Below are 22530 nucleotides of genomic sequence, written 5' to 3' on the forward strand. Positions count from 1 at the left end.
GCTTTTTGAAGTTAGGAGCTGGCTCTAATCTGAGGGTTTCAAAATGATATCGCTTTGAGAGTCGGCAGGGGCGTAACTTCCAGGGGGGTTAGGGGGATTATGACCCCCCCCTCAGTAATCAGACCCAACCAATATAACCCACTCAATAAAATTAGGAATTATCTTGCAGAAATAGGCTGTTGATTTTCTTTACTAATTTCAGGTATTACCAGCAAATCATCATGGAATTTACCCAGATTTATTTATTTATTTAGACATAGATCTTGACCCCCCCCAATGTTCAGCACAAAGTTATGCCGATGAGAGTCGGGGTTTTCCTGTATTTTTACTTAAAAAAAAATAAAAAATGGAGATACTGAAAGATTAACTTTGGGCGATGAGTTATGCTCTTGAAAAATGGATGGATGCCCTTCAGAATATGAAGCCTCGATTCTCAGCTTGTAATGAGTGCAGTGTAGCTGAAGCATGTTTAGCCTGATTGAGTGAAGCGCTCGTTGAGAGTTAAGAGACGGAGGAGCAGATGGTGAACAGAACCAGACCGGAGGGGAAAAAAATGCAGTGTTGGTTTCTCAAGTTTATTCGATCTGTGGTTATCAAAGACAATGCCCAAGAACATAAGTTATGAAAAACAAAAAAGCCTTCATGATGGGGAATTTTGATATGACACATCATTATCATTTTCAACATAGGCATATTTTCCTCATTTATTTTAAAATAGCAATGTTAAAATTTTAAAAAACAAACAACAAACAAAAAGAAAAACAGATGGACAGAAGAAACAGCAAAGATGCCGAAAAGGACATGATGTCAGTGGAGTGCTTCGTTTGGTGAGCCTCGGGACGGCTCTTGTGTCTGCGTGTGTGTCTCTGCGCGTGCACTGTGAGTTCACCACACTCCACATAATCTTACCATTGTTCGTTACCAGCGGAGTGACTGGCGTTCCCCGTTGTTCTGAGGGGATGAGGACAGTCCCCACTGTCGCTGCCAGTCTCAGCTGCACAAACATTCATTCGGGGAAGGGAAGGAAGAAATAAAAAAACAACAACAAAAAAAAAAAAACCTGCTCACCAGTAACCAGGCACCTGGTCATGACATGGCCCCTTAGATTTAAACAGCACACACAGGCACACTTTGATCGCACCCATTCATCCTCTCTTTCAACACACACACACGGACACAGTACAGTATACAATGCACAAGCCCCATACATACAAAATTAAGACCTTTAAAAGACACTTGATAAAAGCACAACATGGTATTGTAAAATTAATTGCACGTGAAGAGACGAGATGGAGGAAGCACAGTAAGAGGGGTAAGGAGGAAGGGGATCGAGGGGGGTGTTGGGGCGGTGAGCATGGCGAGAAGAGGGTACAGTACATTCAGTAAACAAAAACAAGAGAAAACGAACAACAAAAAAAGGCAAGATTAGAATCAAAACCACTGAAAATAATTAAATTAAAAAAAATCAAAACACTTCTTTTCCAGTTTGTCATTTTTTTTCCTCCTCAGTCATTGATTCGAAGCTCACTCTACAGTAGTCCCAGCGCCGTCTCGGGAGAGAGACGGCTCGGTCGGTTGTGTAGATTTTTAATTGTTTTCTTGCTTTATTTAAAATCAATGTTCACGTCTAAATGTCTACGGACCCGATATCAGAACGTCAGGCGGGGGAGTAGTGGTAGGGTGCAAGTCTTCCATGACCTGACATATGCACAGGCATTTACACAAGTGCGCACACGCGTTCTCTCCCACATACACACACATTCACGCTCACGCATTAACACACAGAGTGCATTCGCATTCCTATCACCCCTGGGTACAGGCTTCCTCTTTTCTTCTCAGCTTAGCGCACTAAGTACGCCTCTCTCTTCTGTACAAAAGCAGCCTCCGTCTCTGGAATCGGAGACTACATGTTTTTTTTCCTCACTCCTGCTCTTAATTTTTTTCGATCATTTCTTCTTTTACTTATTTTGAGAGTTGAGCAGTTTGTCTGCCTCGGGGTACGTCGGGTACTTCACGGTCTCGATTTTCTCTCTGACCTTGTAGGAAGGGTAGAGGCCGGTGCGGCCCAGTTTGCGGTTGATGCCTTTGGAGTAGCCGTCCCAGTGGTTCCCGGCCACGCCGATCACGTCGCCGGGCTCCAGGGGAATGTCCTCGCTATTGCGGGGCTGGTGGGGGTAGACAGCAATCTGATTGTGGGCGTTTTGACCTCCGAAGTAGTAGATGTCATCCAGAGAGTAGAAGAAGGAGGAGGCGTCTGGATGCAGTGTCTGCATAATCTCATAAGCCACACGGCAGACCTGAAACAGAAGCACAGCCAGGTGTTATTTTTATAGAAACATCCATACATGCTCAAGATCTAAAGCAGTCTTGGTGATAATCGTGTTGAAAGACGAAGAGGGACTTCTTAGAGACATAGACATTTCATTTCAGTCCTAGCACACGGTAACTGACTTATGGATGGAAACTATGTGTTTGTTGGTGACCACATGACTGATTATCAAAGTGGTTCACACTGATAAATTCAAAAGCTTCCTAACATAGATTCGACTTTTTATTCCTACAGCACATTTATGAATGTGTACTGACTCTCTCAGGTGCCTCTAACAGACTTTACACTGATCTCAGTGCAATTAGCATTAATTTGTGAATAAGCAAAGAGCAGGAATTTAATGCTTGCTCCCGAGTGCCGTGGCTCTTCAGCTCTGCAATGCTGCCAATAGTGAGCAATGCTAGCTAACGACAGCTTGTTGATGTGGAGTCCATTAATCACTACACTGGCCTAGAGACCGGACCACGACCATCCTTCTATTACTGTCACTGCATGACAGAAAAATGTGAATTCCCAGTCTGTTTGGCAAGTATTATGCTAGGAAATCACCTGGTAAAGCCACTATTACACAGACCTAGAGACCAGTCAGCAACTCCCTAGAAACCACTGGTTGCTATGGAAAAATGTGTATTCCCTGACATGTTGGCAGAAACCTCGTGATTGGTTTGCTTGGTAGCAGATTCCCACGCTCACCTGTAGTTTGAATGAAAAAAAGCAGACTTCTCTACAAACACACTTGTGAAACTGTGATAAGCATGATCCAAACCAGAGATGGAGAAAATTTCCCCTTCAAAATAAAAGTTTTGCCTTTTAAAATGTGCTGGCTACATTTCTGGTTTGGGTTACACTGTTTAAAGACAGAAGTCTGGTAGTTAGCAAGTGTTTGCAAATAAGTTAGCAGCTTCCATGTAAGCTAAACAACCATAATATGACGGGCTTCACAAAGTCACAGCCAGGAACCTCTAGGATACACTTGTCAGCTAGTCTGGAAATACATGATCTTTCCTAGTGACTGGTGGGTTCATATTGAGGTGCATAATCCCCAATATGCCAGAAAGTGCATGCTATAATACGTCACTCAGAACAGGCATGCACAAGCACACCAGTTGGACTACAGGCTGTAGTATTGCGATAGCTGGTATGTTGGCACGTTAATCATGGCCTCCTGACTCTTGATTGACATACTCAGAGTCTTGTGATCATCCAGTCATTTTGAGTTAAAGAAATGAACAAATGAAAGCTGGACTTTCAATACAGGTGGGAGGAAGAGCATCTGCTCAATAACATAAGACAAACAGGTTTATCCTTTATGTGTGGAGCTGATGTGGAAAAATGAAAGAAAATACCATCAGACGACATGAGCAAATGAAGCACCAAAACAAGCACTAGGATGTGCAGATACAGCAGAAACTCCAGAAGGTAGAAGAGTTAAAAACAAAAAAAAGAAAAAAAAAGTCTGGTGTCACAGCAGACAAACAAAATCTCAAAGTAAAGCTGCTGTAAAAGCCAGATTTACTGTGGTGGAAGAAACAACTACATCGCAGCATTTACTGAAGGAGAGTTTTTGAACCAATGTATGGTTAAAGTGCGCAATGTCATGTGTCAAAGTCAAAAAGCAAGCAGTTTTTGAGGTGAAGCTTAAGCAGAAAGGAGTGCCCGCTATGTGCAGAGAGAAGAGCAGCCGTGTGAGCATGCTGAAAGAAAAACTGCACGCTGCGTCACACACCAGGAAGGTTTGTCTGTTAAAACTCTGAAAACTAAACATGTAATGAGCACAGCAACACCCACAGTTAAGTTTAAGTGAGCCAAAGGTTTGAATCGTCGCTAATTTCCATCACCTCTGGAGGAGATGAGTTCCCAACGTGAAGCCCCGTCACACTGAGGTGCGATGGCTAAGCCGATGGAAAGCGCTGAACAGATGTTTCGAGTCGTCTGAGGAAATTTGTCAGTACATGGAAAGCAAGGGGAGAGACGCCACAGAGCTCTGACATGAAAAGTGGCAGTGTGAGTTGGGGTTTCTGTGCAACATAATGAAACATCTCAAAGCGCTAAACCTCCGGCTTTAGGGGCGGGACCGCGTGAGCATAGACATGTACGCTGCAGTCAGAGCTCTTAAAATGTGGGAAACGCTGGTTTCTTCCTGCGTCCTGCCAATCGATGACAAAACCAGTCTCTACTGCTACATTTGCTACAAGTGGACGTTTTGCTGAAAAAAAAAACTGAGCAACGAGCTCACGTGGAGATTTGCCCAGAAAATTAAGTTTCACTTTCTCAGTAAGTCATTCTGGAAAGAGCACCTACAAACATTTAAATCAAACTGATCAAACTCCAGTTTAGTAAAACACTCAAGACAAAGTATGGCTACGTGGGCGCTGCGCAGTTCCCACGTTTTATCGCCAAAACGATGCCCCAGCTCCGCCTACAAGCTGTGAGAAAACGATTTCATTAGAAATGACTCAGACTTTAAAGAAAGTAAGACACAAAAACTGTCACTTATGCATCTTTCATTTTTAATGTGATCTCATCTGTTTGTTTAATCTCTAAGATGGGTTTAGATCTTAAATCTGAATTCTAAGAAGTCATAGAACAGACGAAAAAAAACAATAAATTCAAGTATGTTTCTCAATAAATATCAACACAGTGTGGCTGTTTGAGTTGGATCCAGGTATTAATTTTCTGTGACTGAGTTTGACACCCCTGTGCTAAGTGGTGCTGATTTTATACATTTCACTATTCCAGCACTAGCCAAGAACAAAGTAAGGCACTGGCTATAAGCCAGCCAAGTCAAATTCACTATCAATACACTTATACTTGGGTATATAGTATAAACACTTTTTTAGTTTGTGTACAAAACAAATTACAGGCAACATAATAGTGCGGGGAAAGTGTCGTGCATGCCTCGTTATTGTTTTGGCCAAAGCTAAACTACACCTCAGAGTGTGAGAGCAGACTACAAAGGCGAAATATAGGATGCTGACAACAGATCACTGAAAGGCTGCAGGTCTTATCAATAAAGCAGCTTTTACGCAGGTTATGAAAAGAACCTTTAAGCGTAAGCTTGAGAATACTTGAAATATAGTTAACGGCACATCCTGACAGATTACAAGGTTTATTTTTACTCCGCATCAACTATATTTGCTTTCTCGCCTCCGTGTCTGAAAGCATCAACATTCCAGTCAGCTCTCCGAGTTACTCCGAGCTGCTTTCATCCCAACATCAAATCCATCCTGACCTTCAGTTTCATGTGAAAACATATCAAAGACACCGTTTCGTGCTCTCTCCAAAAATGAACTGGAAAGCGTGAACTGACCTGTGAAGAGAAAGTGCAGACCAAGAAGTCGGTTTGGGAGAGGAAGTGGATGTCAAGAATGACTCCTCTAAGTGAGTTCTCGGTGTAGCGGTTGTGAAGGCCGGCCGACCACGAGATGGAGTTATCGCTAATGAACTCATAGTCTGGGTACCTGAAAGTGATATGCACACAGAAACACAAATAAATACTTCAAATACACACTAAGGAAGCAAAATGAACATGGGCAGATACAAAAACACGCTGTCACGCACACATCAGTCGGACATAAACACTCTTACAGATTACACACACACACACACTCCTACACACTGACTTGGTCTTAGCTTCTTGCAGCAAAGATGGGTCATCGGTAGCTAGGTAAACCCGTTTCTTGTCGACGTGAGCACGCCTGGCCAGAAGTTGGAACTGCTCCTCCACATGCAGCATGTACTCCTCTATGGGATGGAAGGCTGCCTCAGTCCCCACTTTATCTGTCCTCCTCACATGGACTCTGGAGACAGAGAGAGACAAACATAGGGCAACAAATTAGTCATCAATGTTAAACTTACACCATTAGGCTACTACTAATCAAAGGTTTTTCATTGCATTAAACTGGTTATTTGCTTGGCTTTCTGATATCTTGAATGAAGTCTGTGTTTAAATGTTCGGCATTTTCTCTCCAGGCCATAAAAGAGCAGTAACACAGTTATGATGGTGCAACTCATAATTGCGTCACACGGTGCCTAGTTCTTGTGTTTACATTGCCGGAGGAACATAATTTCTTTCAATACTGGTTACTGGTTGACTAAGCTAAAAATTTCATCTACAACAACTGGAACATCTGCAACTGCTGAAATATTTTGAAGATCCCAGAGATTGATCACAATATTTTTACTGCGCCTTACAAAAAAAAAAAGAAAGCAAGAAAGAAAGAAAAAAAAAGTCTATATTCAAACACATTCAGGGAACACAAACTCTTATGACTTCCAAAGGAATTACAAGTGCAAGTAGCAACCAAGTGTGATAATCAGATGAGCCTGGTTTATTGATCATCAGCACATGCGGCTGCCTCTACAAAAAACACAGGTTTTGGCATTTTGCTAGTGTGGAGCAGTCTCCACAATAAGAGTAAAAGACAAGTATGGCTCATCTTGAAGGGTTTCTAGGAAAAAGCCTTGTCTCTCTAAAAAAAGAGCATGACGCACAGATTAGCTTTGCAAAGTTTCATCTGAACAAACCACAAGACTGGAAAAATGTCCTTTAGACAAATAAAAGTGGAGATGTTTGGCCATAAAACACGGCGCCATGTCTGGTGAAAGACATACAGCACATTAGCACAAACACCTCATATTAGCCGTCAGGCATGGTGGTGGAAGGATGAGGATTTGGGCTTGTTTTGGAGCCACAGGAGCGGAGCACCTTGAACTGATCATGAACTCCTACCAAAGTATTTAAGAGTGAAAGAGGCCGTATGTCTGACAGCTAAAGCTTGGCCGAGCTGGAGTCATGCAACAGGACAATGATCATAAGCACAGGAGTAAATCTACAACAGAGTGGCCGAAAAAGACTTCATAGAGTCCAGTGAAAACTTTCACATGACTGCACTGCTGATGGATGTTCAATAAATACGGCCAAAGTTCCTAATAATGAGGAATGGAAAACATACAGATTAACTGAGGTGACAAAGTTAAGGGATTTATTTTTACAACGGTTAGAAGTCAATAACAGTCGGGCGAAAAGAAGCACACAGTCGTGACGAGAAAAGAAAATACACTTTTTGTTACTGTCATTGACGAAACCTAGTTTTAAATCTACACCGATCTCAAAATAACAGTAAATTCATGTTTTTGTTCACAACTGCATTTATTCTGCTGCAAACGTAAAAAGGAAACAGCACTTTTACTTTAATGGCATGTTTTGGGAATCTTTCCATTGTTGGTGTAAATGCACACGCACAAAAAAAAAAAATGCTAGGACAGAGACAAAGTAAACAAGAAAGGCCAACAGTGACAAGAGAGAGAAGTTTAAAGGATCTAGCGAGACAGAAAAATGGACAGAAAGAGCAATAACCAACCCAGCTGTTTTTATTCCTTTCTTTTTCTTTTTTTTTTTTAAGTATCCTTGTCCTCGCTTCCAGTAAGAAAGGACAAAGAGAGAGTGCTGTCACTGCTGTACATTTGACAAAAAGAGCACAGCTTGAAAACGGAACAAACGATGAGAACTCCTCCTCGGACACAAAACCATCTGTCAACCTGATGGGCGCAGAAACACAATTTTATTCCAACCATAACTATTCACTTACGCAACTACCCAGCTATATCTACATTGTGACTTCTGCCCTCAGGGAGAAAATGAAATTTATAAATATGAGACTGGAGAAAAGGACATTTTAAGTGTTCACTTCTTTTGGGGGCAAACATGTGTGCCTTTTCCACATTCATATAATTCCACTATGGGAGCCGGCCAGTAAAACCAGCTGTCTGCTGCTGGACAAGAAGTAGCTCCACTGGAAAATCTACAGTCAGAGGCACCTAGGTGAAACCTATTAGTCTTTTACTTCCACTTACTCGGGATCTCTCAGCTGCTTTGGGAGTTGGAAAAAAATCTGTAACCTCCCAGTTGCCTTGGACTCTTTTGTGAGAATGAAGCAGAAGTAAAAAAGTTAGAAGAGTCAGATGTTGAGAGAATAAACACTTTGTCTCTAATTTCTACCACTGACCACAGATCAATCCGTAACTAGAGAGCTTGCTCGCCTTTATTTACGTGGCAATGAAACCCACAGAATGGAGGTGAGAACAGGAGGTGAATGGGCGCCGTGAGTCTTTCATTCAGCGTCGATGTCTCTGATCGGACAGAGGTCTCGACATCAGGCTTTCCCATCCTTTGTCACGGTGCCTCTCTCCTGCTCCTGTTCTTCTTTCATGTCTCCCGTTTTTTTGTTCCCACAAACCCTCGTTTTATCTCGCTCTTTTCTCTCTCTGTCAGAGCGGCAGAGGCCGCCGTGAGGTACTGCTTCGCTCTTAGCCCCCCCCCAATCCCACCAGCGCTCTCCCACACAACTGCCACAATAATTCAATTCACTCCTCCCTATTCATACAATATTGCCAAGGCAGACTAATTCTCATGGTGGGTGTAAAAACATACATTATAGACATCAAACACCCGCACCCTAGACGCAGCAAGCGCTGATCCTGGCAGACTACGACAATAGCATACAGACAAAATGAATTATTTGTTTGAGTATGACCTCAGTACTCTGCCCACCGGAGCTCTGGGCTGCTGGGCTTTGGAACTGTAGCTGCTATTAACATTTGAATCTTTAGAAAACAGCTCATATGATAATTACATACACAAAAGCTGTAGAATCACTGCTGATGCAACTTGTACTTTGACACCAAAACATGCCAAAGTTGTTATTAAGATTTATCTCCAGTGCTCATAATTATAGATTATGACAAATTAAATATAATGCCATCATCAAGTATCCTAATGAGCTGTCAGGGCTACAGTAAGCCTCTATGAGAGACTAAATTATACTCTCTGTTGGCAATTTGGTGATGGGTAGTGTGGGTAGTGCTATTATATCACTCCTAAATGACTTTAATGGATGAATCTTTGGTGACTGTGATGGTCATATCATGATCCAGATCACACTCTGTGAGCACAAAAAAGGTTATACTTTTACAATCATATATATTTTCCCTTTAGTGTACACCGGACCTTTAAAACTTGTTAACATGTCATCTATTATGAGATTACCGCCAACACAAAAAAGGGAAAAAAGATGCTACTTCACGAGTGATATCATATATTGAAAATTACCTGAATTGTTCGTAAAGGAACCAAAAAGCTTTAAAAAAGTTGAATTAAAAGCAAATATGCTGCTGTTTATACACTAGAGTCTCTTTAAGGACAGAAAAAATGCCAGTGAAAAATATCTAAAGCTTTCTTTTTCATGTAGATTTTTGTATTATTGATTTTTTTATGTTTGTTCCAAAAGATATATATTTTAGCCTGAGTTTACAATGAGCTAAGAGATTTTAAATGTGCACAGTCTAATAGAAGCTGTTAAAAAAAAAAAAAAAAAGGAAAAACAGAATACACATGACACAAGACTTCACGGTAAATTCACCACTTGGGAACCCCTCTGTATCTGCAGTAGTGGCAGTGTTCCCACTTGCTTCCCCCCCCCTCTCTGTACCTCTAATATTAAATCGCAGCAGGCCGGACCTGCTGCTTTTAGTCTGTGGCTTCCAGCTTTTCTGCAGCTCGCATCCAAAGGGAGCAGCGGGGCATGAGTGGTGGTGTGGTGGGCGAGGCGCGTGAGGTCGGCTGGCAGTTGCTGGTTGCTCTGGGGACAAGCTGCCTTTCTATCCCCTCTTGGTACTCTCTTCATCAACCCTAGCCTTTCCCACTAGTGCCGCCCTCTTGCCTTTTCCTTTCAGTCCAACTTTCACATCTTACATCCACCAACCCCCCACTCTACAGACACACTTATAATGCCTTCCCCCACAGTGCTGATAGAAGCACACATGCACTTTGTTGCAACATCACTACAGAGTGGAGTGGCTATATCAAGAGCTGAGAAGGGAAGAGGGGGGAAAAGGGATAAAAACTTTGTTCTACCCAGCGCCTCATTTCAATAACCCTTTTCCCCAGCGATATGTAGGGAGAAAAGGGTGGGATATATGTGTGTAGGGAGGGGGGAACACAAAGAACTGTGACAGAGATGTGTGGAAAATGATGAGAGAATTGTGGGTATAGATCTATGCCTTGGGAACATGAGGAAGAAGTGAGGGAGAAGCATAAAAACGGGAAAAATCCTGGAGCAGAATGAACAAATGAAGACAGAAGAACAATCATAAATGAGCGGATGTGAGAAGATGGTAGAGATTGACTACGCTGGGATGAGTCACTGAATTTGAAAAAGAAAAAAGTGAAAAAGGAAGGGGCGGGGGGCTAAAAGAAGATGGGGGAGAATGAGACACAGTGACAGGGGTGATGAAAGGCAGAGAAGTTAAAAAAAAAAAAAGCCCACAAAGAATAAGGACAGAGAGTTAGAGGAAGAAAGAGAGTGAGTGGAACAAGCCGGAGTGAGAACTAAAGCAGAGCAGGACAGGAAAAGTGAGACGACCTGCGAAGCTCGCTTGCAGCAAAATGTAAAGAAGAAAAAAGAGAAGTTATGAAGGCCAAGAAGCTGGCACAAAAGACTAGGAACATATGGATGTGAGAGTTATGAAGAGGATGACAGAACTAATCCAGGCTGACTTCAAAAAATATTAGAAGATATCTCTTAGCTTTTTTTTTTTTTTTTTTAAATTTAATTTTATTTTGAACTACTTCCTTCACCAGGCGGAGGAGTCAGTCTCATGGGATGGAGCAGAATTTCAAGATGATCTCAGCAAAGTACCTGGCACTCATTTCACAGACTTTCAGATGAGTGACAGCTTACTAGTCATTATATGTCTTGTCCTAATATATAAAAATCCTCCTCCCTACTTCTAGACCAAGAGGGTTAAAACAACTGCCGAGATATATTCGCAAAGTCTCATTTGATCCAGGTTTGAAGTGGTGCAGGAAGGAATTATTTATGAGCCAAGAGGGGCTGGCAGACAGCACATGAATGTTGGTTGACTGAGTGCCTGACAGGGATACAGAGAAAAGTAAACAAGTAAATAAACAGCTACATGTCTAACCCATTCCTTAGAAGGCTGCTGTCAAAAGTGGCTTACAGTACTGTGACTGTGTGTGTTCCCACAAAGGAGTGGCCCTCGTGGGAACTGATCTCGTCATACTTGTGAATACTTTTCAACAATGCTGAGCTGGACAATAAGGAGTATCAAATCACTTTCAAGCAGTGCGAGCCAAATCTCTGGAGGTGGCACAACACTAAGCATTAAGAATAAAAGCGAACACATTATCGATGACTGAAATCAGACCTGCTGATGACATATTTGGCAAAGATGCTCTCATCCACACAGCTGACGCCAAGTTTCCTAAAAAGTAATATTTAAGTATTTGTAATCTCGTAAATGTCAAATTTTAAGAGGACCTATAATTTTTCTGTTGTGTATATATACTGCTGTGGCTGATGTTCATATTAAACAGGTTTCAACTAATGAGGTCACTGGATGTAAAAGTAATCCCTGTGAGATAAAAGTCAGGCTTCCGACTGCCCCAAATACTCAGTCTGACCTTTTATTCTTCTCCCGGGTTCGAATGATGCCAGTGATAGAGGATATCCTCAATAAGGTCACATGACTGTTTCCATAGAAGCCCCACTAACCTGACGTTCAAACCTTCTGTTTGCAGTGGGCAGCCAATCAAAAGAAAGGAGTCTTAAAGGTAGGGAGAGGAGCTGAAATGCCTGTTTTTGATAGAGGATGAACTGAAATAGCTGCACCAAAGCCTAGTAAAGGATAACTAATGACCATTTTGAAATATGAACCATACAATGCTCTCCAGTGCTCCAAGAGATGCCAAGAAGAAACTGTGAAATATTATAATGCTTCTGAATAACATTTTCCCAAATTTTGTTTGCAAGCTCTCCTGAAATGTCACATATGCTACTATAGTTTATAGTAAACAGATAGATGTAATGTATTCAGTAGTGTGAATTAGGGTTGGGCGATATGTAAACATTTTTCAACCGACAATCATCAGTCCAGTAATCGACGATGGGCGATATATTCGCGCATGCCCAGACTTTTTGATGGGCGGAGCAATGTAATCATGCACGGACTGATTTGCGCGTTTACAACACAGAAGAAGTCGAAACATGGAGGAACTAATTAAAAAAAAAAAAAACACACATTAGGGCTGTCAGCGTTAACGTTAACGCGGTCATCATGATTAACACGATTAAACTTTTTAACGTGCTCAACTCATCTGGAGCGCAGAATGAACAACAATGACAAACTGCCCGAAATGCGTTGACAGAGGCATTTCAGGGATTTTGACTCGGTCTGCGCTCCAGATGGGTTAATTGTTATTCGCGTTAGTTGTGATGACGGCGCGTTAACGCTGACATCACTAAAATGGTAAATGGCCTGTATTTATATAGCGCTTTTCTAGTCCCTAAGGACCCCAAAGCGCTTTACATATCCAGTCATTCACCCATTCACACACTGGTGATGGCAAGCTACGTTGTAGCCACAGCCACCCTGGGCGCACTGACAGAGGCGAGGCTGCGGACACTGGCGCCACCGGGCCCTCTGACCACCACCAGTAGGCAACGGGTGAAGTGTCTTGCCCAAGGACACAACGACCGAGACTGTCCGAGCCGGGGCTCGAACCGGTAACCTTCCGATTACAAGGCGAACTCCCAACTCTTGAGCCACGATCGCCCCACTAAAAAAAAAAAAAAAAGTCGCCAATAAGGATATAACCAAAGCGGTGTGCCGCTTGTGCAGACGTATAGAGCGAGCAAAATACTCAAACACGACTAACTTGCATGAGCATGTACGTGTCCACCATCCGGCTGAGTATGCTAGGCTATCACCAGCTTCTGCAACTCCATCAACAAGCGTTTGGGCGCACTCTGACTGAACCTAAATGGGAATACTCCTTTTTAAATGTTAGAAGTTCTCTTTTTGGTTTGCTAACATTTCCAAATGACAGGCAGGTAGCCACAGAAGACCTTCGTCTACATGTCCCAAATCCCAAAATGCTAAGATTTTTCACTCAAATGATCATACAGTAAACTTTGAAATGCAGCATCTTAAACAGCTAAAAAAAATAATAGTAATAAAAAAAAAAGGATGCTGAAAGATAATTTCTCAACTTCATTGTGGAAAGCTACATACAACTTTGACTACTCCGACAACACATGCTAGTGGAACAGATTCATTTTTCTTTATGATTTCCTTCAGCATAACAACAAATAAAAATAGCCAGGCTTAACCTTTAGGTAACAAGGACTGATGAAGGTAGAAGAAAAGCTGCCAGGCCAAGCTGCCAGGCCACTCGTTTTTAATATCGTCGTAAAGGTACTGCTTTCTTGTCAGGTTTGACTAATTCTGAAATCACACACACCTTTAGCATTTATTTATATTTATAAGTCAAAATATCAAATCAGTATTCTCCATGGATTTAGTAGTAGGGCCATTACAATAAAAATGAGGCACACTCCGGTATAGCATGCGACTGCTATTAGAAAAACACTCAGCGATGGGTACTGAGTGATGACATTTCTTTAAATAGGCTGATTTGCATGAATATAAGATGTCTGAGTATTGACGGTGTGGTAATGGAAAAAGCGAAAGCATTCTAAGGGTGAAGGAAAGAGAAAATAAATAAATAAAAATAAGCAAACAAAACACGATTATCAAATTAAGTTAATTTTAATACTATTCTATTAACCTCATATTAACCTCACCCAAAGCAGTGTTTATATTCCACCAAAGCTCTTATGGCTATGTCTTTGTTTTCTCTCATTTCGTTTACTGCAGAGCAATGCTATAGGAAAAAAAAAGCCATTATTACTTAGCGGCAAAGTAACATGCACATAGAGACAAGAAAGCTGAACATATTTACCCAATTATGGGGTGTTTGAAGCCCAGCTTGGCAGTGGTCTGCTGGATCTCCTTCTCAAGCCACGCCTGAGGACGCACCAGGTACTTGACAAACTGGGAAACCCACCATACGGACGGGTCGCCGTGCAGACGCTGCAAGCGTGGCGCCAGGTCCTCGGGGATCGCCAGGGGCAGGTATGGAGGGCGAGGGTGGAGACTGTCCACTATGGGCAGCTCCACAACTTGGACGTCCTTATCATGGGCCTCACCTACATGGATCATAGCAGAGCAGGTAGCTTTAAAACTTCAAGGGCTTTGTCACAGTTTCTCAAAGGCAAAAAACACAGCTTGCTGCCTGAATACCAACTGAAAACCAAAAGATATTCCCTTTACACTGGAAGAAAGAAGAAGAGCATTAAATGAATACTTGAGTTTTTCACTAACTGTTCAAACTCTTACAGGCGAGTTTTTCCCTCAATTATTCTAATCAGGGGTTAAAGCATAGAAGAAATGCTGAATAATTTGCAAAGCCCTCTGTGGAAAATTGGTGACATTGGGGTATGCAAATAAAAATTAATTCATTTCCCTTGAAAGGCTTGGGATCAAACGGAGGTTAGATTGGGCAACTGACCAATTAAGGTAAGAAAACAGTAAATGAAATCTGGAGGAAACCCATATGGCCTAAAATAAAAACAGGCAGTCAATTAAAAACTAGGTCTCACATGACACTTTTATTTCATTCCAACAAGTCATGTCAGAATGTGCACTCTGTTCACTTTCTTGTTAAAAGTTTGGACAGGCTTTTACTAGCCAGGGTTTACGTGTAGGACTAGGTCAGAGTGCAGACTACCACAATAACCAAAGCTAATGCCCAAGGTTGCAACTGCAAATGTCTCTGCTGCATCTCAGGAGATTCGCATCATGGATGTGCAGCAGTGTGATGCTATTATATCAGTATGGATCAATATCTCCTCTAAATGTTTCCACAAAGAATTAAGCTAGTTCTAAAGGTAAACTGTGGTCAACCTGTTACTACCCACTACCATCACTTTTAACAGACTGATGAAGCAGCAATGCTAAGATTTCAATATCTGAAAAGGGCTAAATAAATGAATGGCCCCAAACAAAAACAAGTGAGGGGGGTACAGATGCATATAATATGCCTGGAAATATTTCACAATAAAATTTTGTCTACTGGAACACAAAAGCATTCCATCTGAAATCGTTACAGGAACTGTTGAGTTTGCAGTGCAGCGTCTGGCGTGGACGTGTCAGTTAAGCTCTAAGAGTGCAGTTGTAAAGCTTACAGACATCAGGATGTTCTGCTATAATTAGTTGTCCTGCAATGGTTCCATTATGTGTAAAGTTCCATCGCTCATTATATATTCCATGTTGAATTAGTGAGGCTGACAGTGAAAGCACTGGGTAGTTGGTATAAAGACCATCCCTACCCATATGTTAACACAGAAAAGTGTGTGCAGGTGATGCTCTGGCTGTTACTTAAACAAAGAGTTATGGCAGAGAAACTCAAGCAATCTTGCTGATCTGTCTAAAGAGCGAAACGCTGCTCACTGCAGAATAACGAGTGAAACAAAGCAACTTGAAATAGCAAACAGCAGTAGAGACTGAAGGAAGGCTCTGTGCACATGACTATAACCAGCTTTTCTAAAAACTCTTGGAAATAAAAGCTTTTCAAGCCAAATGAAAGATGTAAATCATCCAGATATAAACAATCAGCTTTCCTTTCAGAACTTTTTTTCCCCAACTTAAATGCTCACTCTATATACAGTATGATAGAGTGTGATAGTTTCTATATTAATTCCTATTCTGTTTCCACTATCGGTCCAAATCCTCAACTGTAGTGTGTCCAGCTCTGATGACTGACAGCTATTGTTCACCTCTCCTTGCTGAAAGGCCAAGTCAAGCTCCTTTCTGTCAAGGTTGTAGAGGGCCAGAGGGCTGAGGCAAAGATTTGGATTTGAGGGTTTGGGGAGAGGGGTTGAAGGGGTGGCTGGTGGTGTGGCACCCTTAGGCTAAGTCCTTCTTGGAAGGAGCCCTGAGCAGAAGGGTTGAGCACGACTGATTATGAAGGTCACCTCTTTGGGAAATAAAGAGCCCCTGAGCACTGCCAGACCTCCCCTAGCCTTCAAGGCCAACTGCCTCTACACAAAGACACTTGCAGGTGCATGACACACACCTGCATGTGTGAACAAAAGTGGGAAATGCACACAAGCATGCAAACATGGACGCACCCAGTGACAAAAATGCTAGTGGGAACACGGACACATGAGCGTGCACATGTACAGAAGCTTCTGAACAGTGGAACAAGGGGTGGTTTGACAATGATAACTAATGGAGACCCAAATAAAAAGGGAAATATGTATTCACACACAAAAACACAGACAAAGAGCTCCAGCTAATCTCATCTCACCAGAAGGGATATGGCTGGCAGACACAACCTCCACTCTCTTTCAGTCTTAAAGCCTGAGCAGAGTTTGCGCGTAAACCCCGGATTTAGGTAAAAACAAGTTTGAGGCCTATGTTCTGTCAAACTTAAGTGGCTTTTGTAACTGCCACAGACAGCCCCTAGTACAGCTGCAAACACTGCCTCCATAGCACACTTCAAGATAAATGGCATAATGAGTCATTAAAAATGGCCTTTCACAGAAAGGGTACATAAAAAACATGTTAAAAACAAGGGCAGCAACAGAGGCTTCAATTTGTGTGTGTGTATGCAGGAGCATGAACTGAATATAAATTGGTTGCAAGCATTAAATATTGAAAAGAAAAAATATTCCCAAGTCTGTCTTTGCTTATATAACAGAATTGGCATGATTCACATAAGGGGGAATGGGCATATTTGGAGGCCTTCACTTCTTGGCACAAATGTACAGATATGCAGTATGTCTTCCTCCCACAGCTACTTAATTAGATCACAAAGCTACTCTAAATTGTATCTCAACTCCAAAACCCCTACATTCATTTCCTGTATGCATCATCACTGAGAGCATATGGGTCTGCACTGACACGGAATTCCTAAACTGTATTTTAAGTCGCTGATGTATACCGAGCCTAATGAATATTTTATGAGATTAACATGGCTAAGAAACTGTTGAGCTGTGAGTGACACCATCCAGACTCAAAATATGGAGCCTCTCCATTCATAATACATTTGAGACTTAGTTTATGAACTTGGAGATCTCTTGTTCCAGTCTATCCATGGCAGGGAACATTATGTTTCTCCTGCTGCTCTCAGACTCGCACATAAGGCAGTAATATCTCCACAAAGAACCTCAAAGGAATATTCTCTCTTTGGCAAATTAGCTCTTTAATCAACGAACCATTGTTCCAAAAGAAGCCTGGTTTCCTCTCTGTGTGTCGAGACTTTAGTCTGTTATACCAGACGAGTGACGGTGTTAAGCTCTCCAGCTGTCCCATGAAAACAAAAGTTGTGGCAGAAAAGCAACATGAACAAGTGGAATAAACAGTCAGCAGGGGTAGAGAAGGAAATGCATTATTTGTAACATTTTTTTTGCAAACCGAAGTGTTTAAGAACGGCAGCAACTCAGTCACAAAGTAGCAGACCACGTAAAGTTACAGAGCGGTGGTTGCTGAGTGTTGATGCTTGGTGTGTGACAGTTGTTAACACTGCTGACTCAATAACCGCAGTGTTTTCCTAACTTCCTCAGGCATTAACATCAGCACAACAACTGTGTGCAAGAAGCTTCATTGAATGGGTTTATGGTACTTCTATCCATATAGTCTTTTTCTGTAGTCAGAGGTCCTATCTGGTGTAAATTACATTTATATTAACTGGATTATGATCTTTGGTCAAATTAAAAAGAAAAAATATAGCCAGAAAAAAATATAGTAAAAATCTAAATAATAAAAGGATAAAACCAGTTGTTTCACTGTCAGTATTGTGATACTTTATAAGTACTAGTGTCCAGGGTCCAAAACCAACAGAGAAAAGAGACTAGGAAATACTAATACTGTATATTTATCACTATCCCAACCCTTAAAAATTGTTATATTTTATATTTTTTAGCCATACTTCCTGTTGAAAGGCACATTTCGTGGTGTCAAAAGCAAAATTTGGGTAGAATCACAATGGCATACAGCTATGTTTTTCTATCCTTCTTCTATTTTTTTCAGCTGTAGAGCAAACCATAGAAGGCAACCCTGTATGTCCTGATTATTTCAGGGTGGATCGTCTTGTAATGTTTTGTTTTTTGTTTCCCATTTGCGGAAAGAAAATCAGCGGGTCCCATAATGACTTCATTGCTATCTTTGATGTTTCCCGCAAGCACTATGTTTTCCTGATAGAAATACCCTGTCACATACGCATACACCATGGATCCTCTCTAGGTCTATAAATGTCTCACGTCCTGGGGGAAAACACTTAACAGAAAGTGGGATAACCGTGTACAGATATATAAGGAAATTGGAATTGTGAAGGGCTGCTACACAATATACCAGAAAAGTCCATTTCCCCACATAAACAGAAACAATACAAAAGCATAACTCAGTACAGGACAACCCAAAACATGTTTCTACATGAATGTAAACACAAACAAGTGGTGACAAACACAACCAAATGATAAAGAACATTTTGAAGAGGAGAATTTGAGAGAAACAAAAGTAGAAAATAAAGTGTCCTCAAAAGGGAGCGCTCACTACCATCTGGGAATTCAGCTTGTATTGGCACTACTACAAGTTCTGAAGAGATCAGTATTCACTACATTAAACACTGTAATTGCACTGGCATGGGCAAACACTCCACTTAATTAGCGAGATATTCAATGTATATCTACTTATTAATCCAAGGCTTTAGCATCCCTTTGTGGTCTAGTGCCCCAAGGAAAGTACTTGCTTGCACTGTTAACAAAACAGCCATGACCACAGGCGTAGCCAAGTACCCAACAGGATTACATTAGCTATGCCCAGCTAGTTAGCTGGCTTGATTATCAGAAACTACTGCCTCTGCAAATTGCAGGCTTTTATAAGGACAACAATTCAGAATGCTAAAAGGCCTAAGGAGGGTAGTGACATTTGGAGGGAGCTGCCTGCTGATGTGAGCTGCCAGATGGCATATATGGATCTATAGGAGACTGTTTGCAAGACAAACTCCTAAGAAATACATTAAAAAGTGGAAAAGGACACATGAAAGACAGGAGAATAAGAGAGGGAAGGCAGAGGGAGAGCAGGAGATAAGAAGGGAGAGCCCAGGAGAGCACAAGTAAAATAATGCGATAGGAGAAAAATGAAGAGCTGAAAGGACATGGCGACGAGAACGAGGAGGCAGTGGAAGATAACGTGATAAAGAGGGAGGCAGGTACAGTCTCATAGTAACACTTCTAAGTCATAACTGAGCTCCCTTTCCATATGCTCCGGTAATGTCAGCTTAGAAGTGGGAAAAACAAACATATACTGTGGGACTCAGTCATATTAAAACTGCACTTCCACTTTATAAAACGGTTGAATTCATTTATAAATGATTCTGCTACCTCTGCATTAGTAGGGAGATCTTTTTCCTCCCAACAGCCCCATCAATCTTTGGCCTAAGGTATTCTGGTATCAGCTGTACATACGAACTAACTTTTGCTTCAACGGTGTTCACAATGAACCGTAAGTGTGCAGAATTCTAATATCACGCAAAAATAACAACACCATGAATCAACAGCCACACTAGCATTGTCTGTATGTAAATCTGAAGGTGATGAGTATGACACTGGTTTTGCTGCCAGAGTATTCCTTTGGCAAATGCCTAAAGCTGTGCTGGTATGGGCATTTCTACTGTTGCAAAAAATACAAATGTGAAATATGAAATAAGAGACTCGGGTTTAAAGCTGTGCCCGAAACCTGCATGAATATTTATATTCCCTTTAAGCGTCCCCTGGCATATACTTAAAATGTCTTCAAATAATAAAAAATCGAGCATAGGATTAGTTCTGGCAGGCCACAAATTCAAGATGAGCCAACTATGGGAGTCAGCTGATTTCAGCACCAGCACTTATTGGCTGATTTTTTTAGCCAGTATCCTTCCACATGTACTATGGACAGAGCTCACCTGGATTATGTGCTATTTCAGGTCCCTCAGGCACACAGCCCTAGGACCAGTCAGAGATCCATATCAACCACTGGTTGCTAAGGGAAATATATATTTTCTAACTGGTTGGCAAGTGGTTTCTGGAGGTTGAAGAGGGTGCACCAAAAACCCTCTTGACCGCTTTGGTCGCTTAGCATATTGTCATGGTTTCTTGTTGTTTGCATGGAAGATGCCAACTTCTCTGGAGATGGCTGCTAAGGCTGAGTGTGAAAGCAAATTTTCTTTTCTGGTTTGTCTGCACATTTCAGCTTTACTATTATTCAAAGATCAGGTGGCAAGGGTTTACAGACAAGTCAATTTGCATCTTACATGCAAACTACGGTCAACTAATTCTTTTTGCAAAAATAATCACAAAGGGGATTTTTGTGCAGCACCCCTTACTATCAGCCATCTGCACCCACTTGCCAGTCAGTCAGACAATACAGTTTTTTCCATAGCAACTTGTGGTTATGGGGGAGTCACTGACTGATCAACGTCCAGCAACCACTTGCAAGCCAAACCAGGAATACACATTTTTCTTGTGTGACTGGAGGTCGCCAGTTTCTAGGTTGATGTTGTATCTGGAAGATGCTTTGCAGTTGACCTCTATCCTTGTTCCTCCATTTCACGCTGTTTCTAACTTAACCATTAATCATGTCATTGTCTTTCCATGTTTGTGCACTGAAGGGCAGGGTGTACCAGAACAGAGCAATGCTGCTAAATGTAGAGTACTGTAGATGGAATAACAATCCTACTTTGACAAAAATGGTTGATGGACTGTTTATAAGTGAAAGAGAATCTTGTTCATTTTCACTTACATATGCGTAAAAAAGCATTTTTACATGCAGCTGAAAATTAACTTGGAATCAAAATAGATTTTTGACAGGAAAATGATGCAATAGTGAAGCTGTATGGGAATATAAGACCCTTCAGTCAGTCTCTGCCACAGCCTGGGGCTACAACAGAAAAATGAGAACAGTCCTCTTAACTTAGGATTCCATAAATTAGCTCTAATTGATGCAGTTTTATTTATGCTCGGTCTGTGATTAAAACTACAGGATGTGCAGGAAACTGTGAATCAAAATTTACCCTTCAATATCAGCCTCTAGGCTCTATCAGAGACTTTTGCACATACAAAATTACTGTAGGTCAGAGGAGTGAGGTGCATACAGAAAATTTTTTCTTTTTTGGCTGTAAAATCTATGAACATTAACGTGCTGCTACACTGGCTGCCAAAACGTTTTAACAAGAATTGCATAGTAATGCTTAGCCAGGGAATTCACACTTTGCTTTCGCTGTAACAGCATGAAAGAAAAGGTCTGGCAAAGCCTGTTTTAGGTGGGATCGTCCAGAAATCGGCACGCAACTAGTCACAACTGGCATCTCCGAGGCTTTCACTGTCTGTAATTCATTGTTGTGCTGTTAATTTTGTGTGTACTCACCTGACCAGTGTCCAGTGGTGGCCCCAGAGCGGTCAGTGCAGGTGTTACTGACGGGCAGAAAGACAGTTTCCCAGCCGCCGGGAGCATAGCGCCAGTTGTGAGACTCCAGAATGAGCGTGCGCTGGGTGCCATAAGCGATCATGAAGCAGTAGACGACATGGTGGAGCTGGCAGCCGTAACCACAGCCCTTATTGATGTTACACACCAGCTTTCTCGCCTTACTGCAGTCTGGGGGGTTCTGGGAGAAGGAAACAGTGGTTCAACATTTTTTATTGCTTGACCTCCACCTTGTATCTCTCAAAGACCTACTCTCTGACTTTTAATATCAAATGGCTGATATTGTTTTGTGTCCTTTTCCTATCTAATACACCACTCTAATTTCACGATGCCTGCTTACTCCCAGGTTGCCTTTCCTGCTGTACATGCTATTTTTCTCTACTTTTTAAATTAATTTCGCCTCCTCCCCCTCTCCTTTTTAGTCTCATACCTTCTATTGTTAAAGGATATACATTCTATAGTTCTTTACTTCTATAGTCTTGCATTGTTTAAGAATTATAGTGATTTTTATACAGACTCCCCTATTTTCAGAGGCTTAAATTAGTAGGATTATTGCCTGAAGAACAGTTTCATGGCCAGGTGAGGCCTCCCTCTTTACTACTGTATCTGTCAGACATGAGGGAGGCAGTGTTATGGAATAGGCATGTGTGGCTGACAGTGGATCTGGGTCACTGGTGTTTTATTTATGATGTGAATGCTGGTAGAAACAGTGGGATGAATTGTGAAATGTACAGATCTATACTCTCTGCTCAGTTTTAACTAAAAGTTGCAAAATGGATTAGACAGCGTTTCGTAGTGCAAAAGGATAATAA

At 41.6% G+C, this 22530-nt stretch overlaps 1 protein-coding gene across 2 annotated transcripts in view; it reads right to left on the reverse strand.

Annotated features, from left to right (window-relative positions):
* Nucleotides 1-556: 556 nt before the first annotated feature.
* Nucleotides 557-22530, reverse strand: part of fut8b (fucosyltransferase 8b (alpha (1,6) fucosyltransferase)) — a 96474-nt gene continuing 74500 nt past the window's right edge. For both annotated transcript variants that reach the window (XM_039599262.1, XM_031730195.2), the window contains exons 6-10: nt 21662-21899; nt 14154-14400; nt 5953-6129; nt 5640-5790; nt 557-2297 (exon numbers count right to left, since the gene is read on the reverse strand). In XM_039599262.1, coding sequence (XP_039455196.1) covers nt 1959-2297; nt 5640-5790; nt 5953-6129; nt 14154-14400; nt 21662-21899 — 1152 coding nt within the window. In that variant the 3' untranslated portion in view covers nt 557-1958. The remainder of the gene's footprint in view (nt 2298-5639; nt 5791-5952; nt 6130-14153; nt 14401-21661; nt 21900-22530) is intronic.

The sequence above is a fragment of the Oreochromis aureus genome, linkage group 15 (genome assembly GCF_013358895.1).
Source record: "Oreochromis aureus strain Israel breed Guangdong linkage group 15, ZZ_aureus, whole genome shotgun sequence".
Taxonomy (NCBI): Eukaryota; Metazoa; Chordata; class Actinopteri; order Cichliformes; family Cichlidae; genus Oreochromis; species Oreochromis aureus.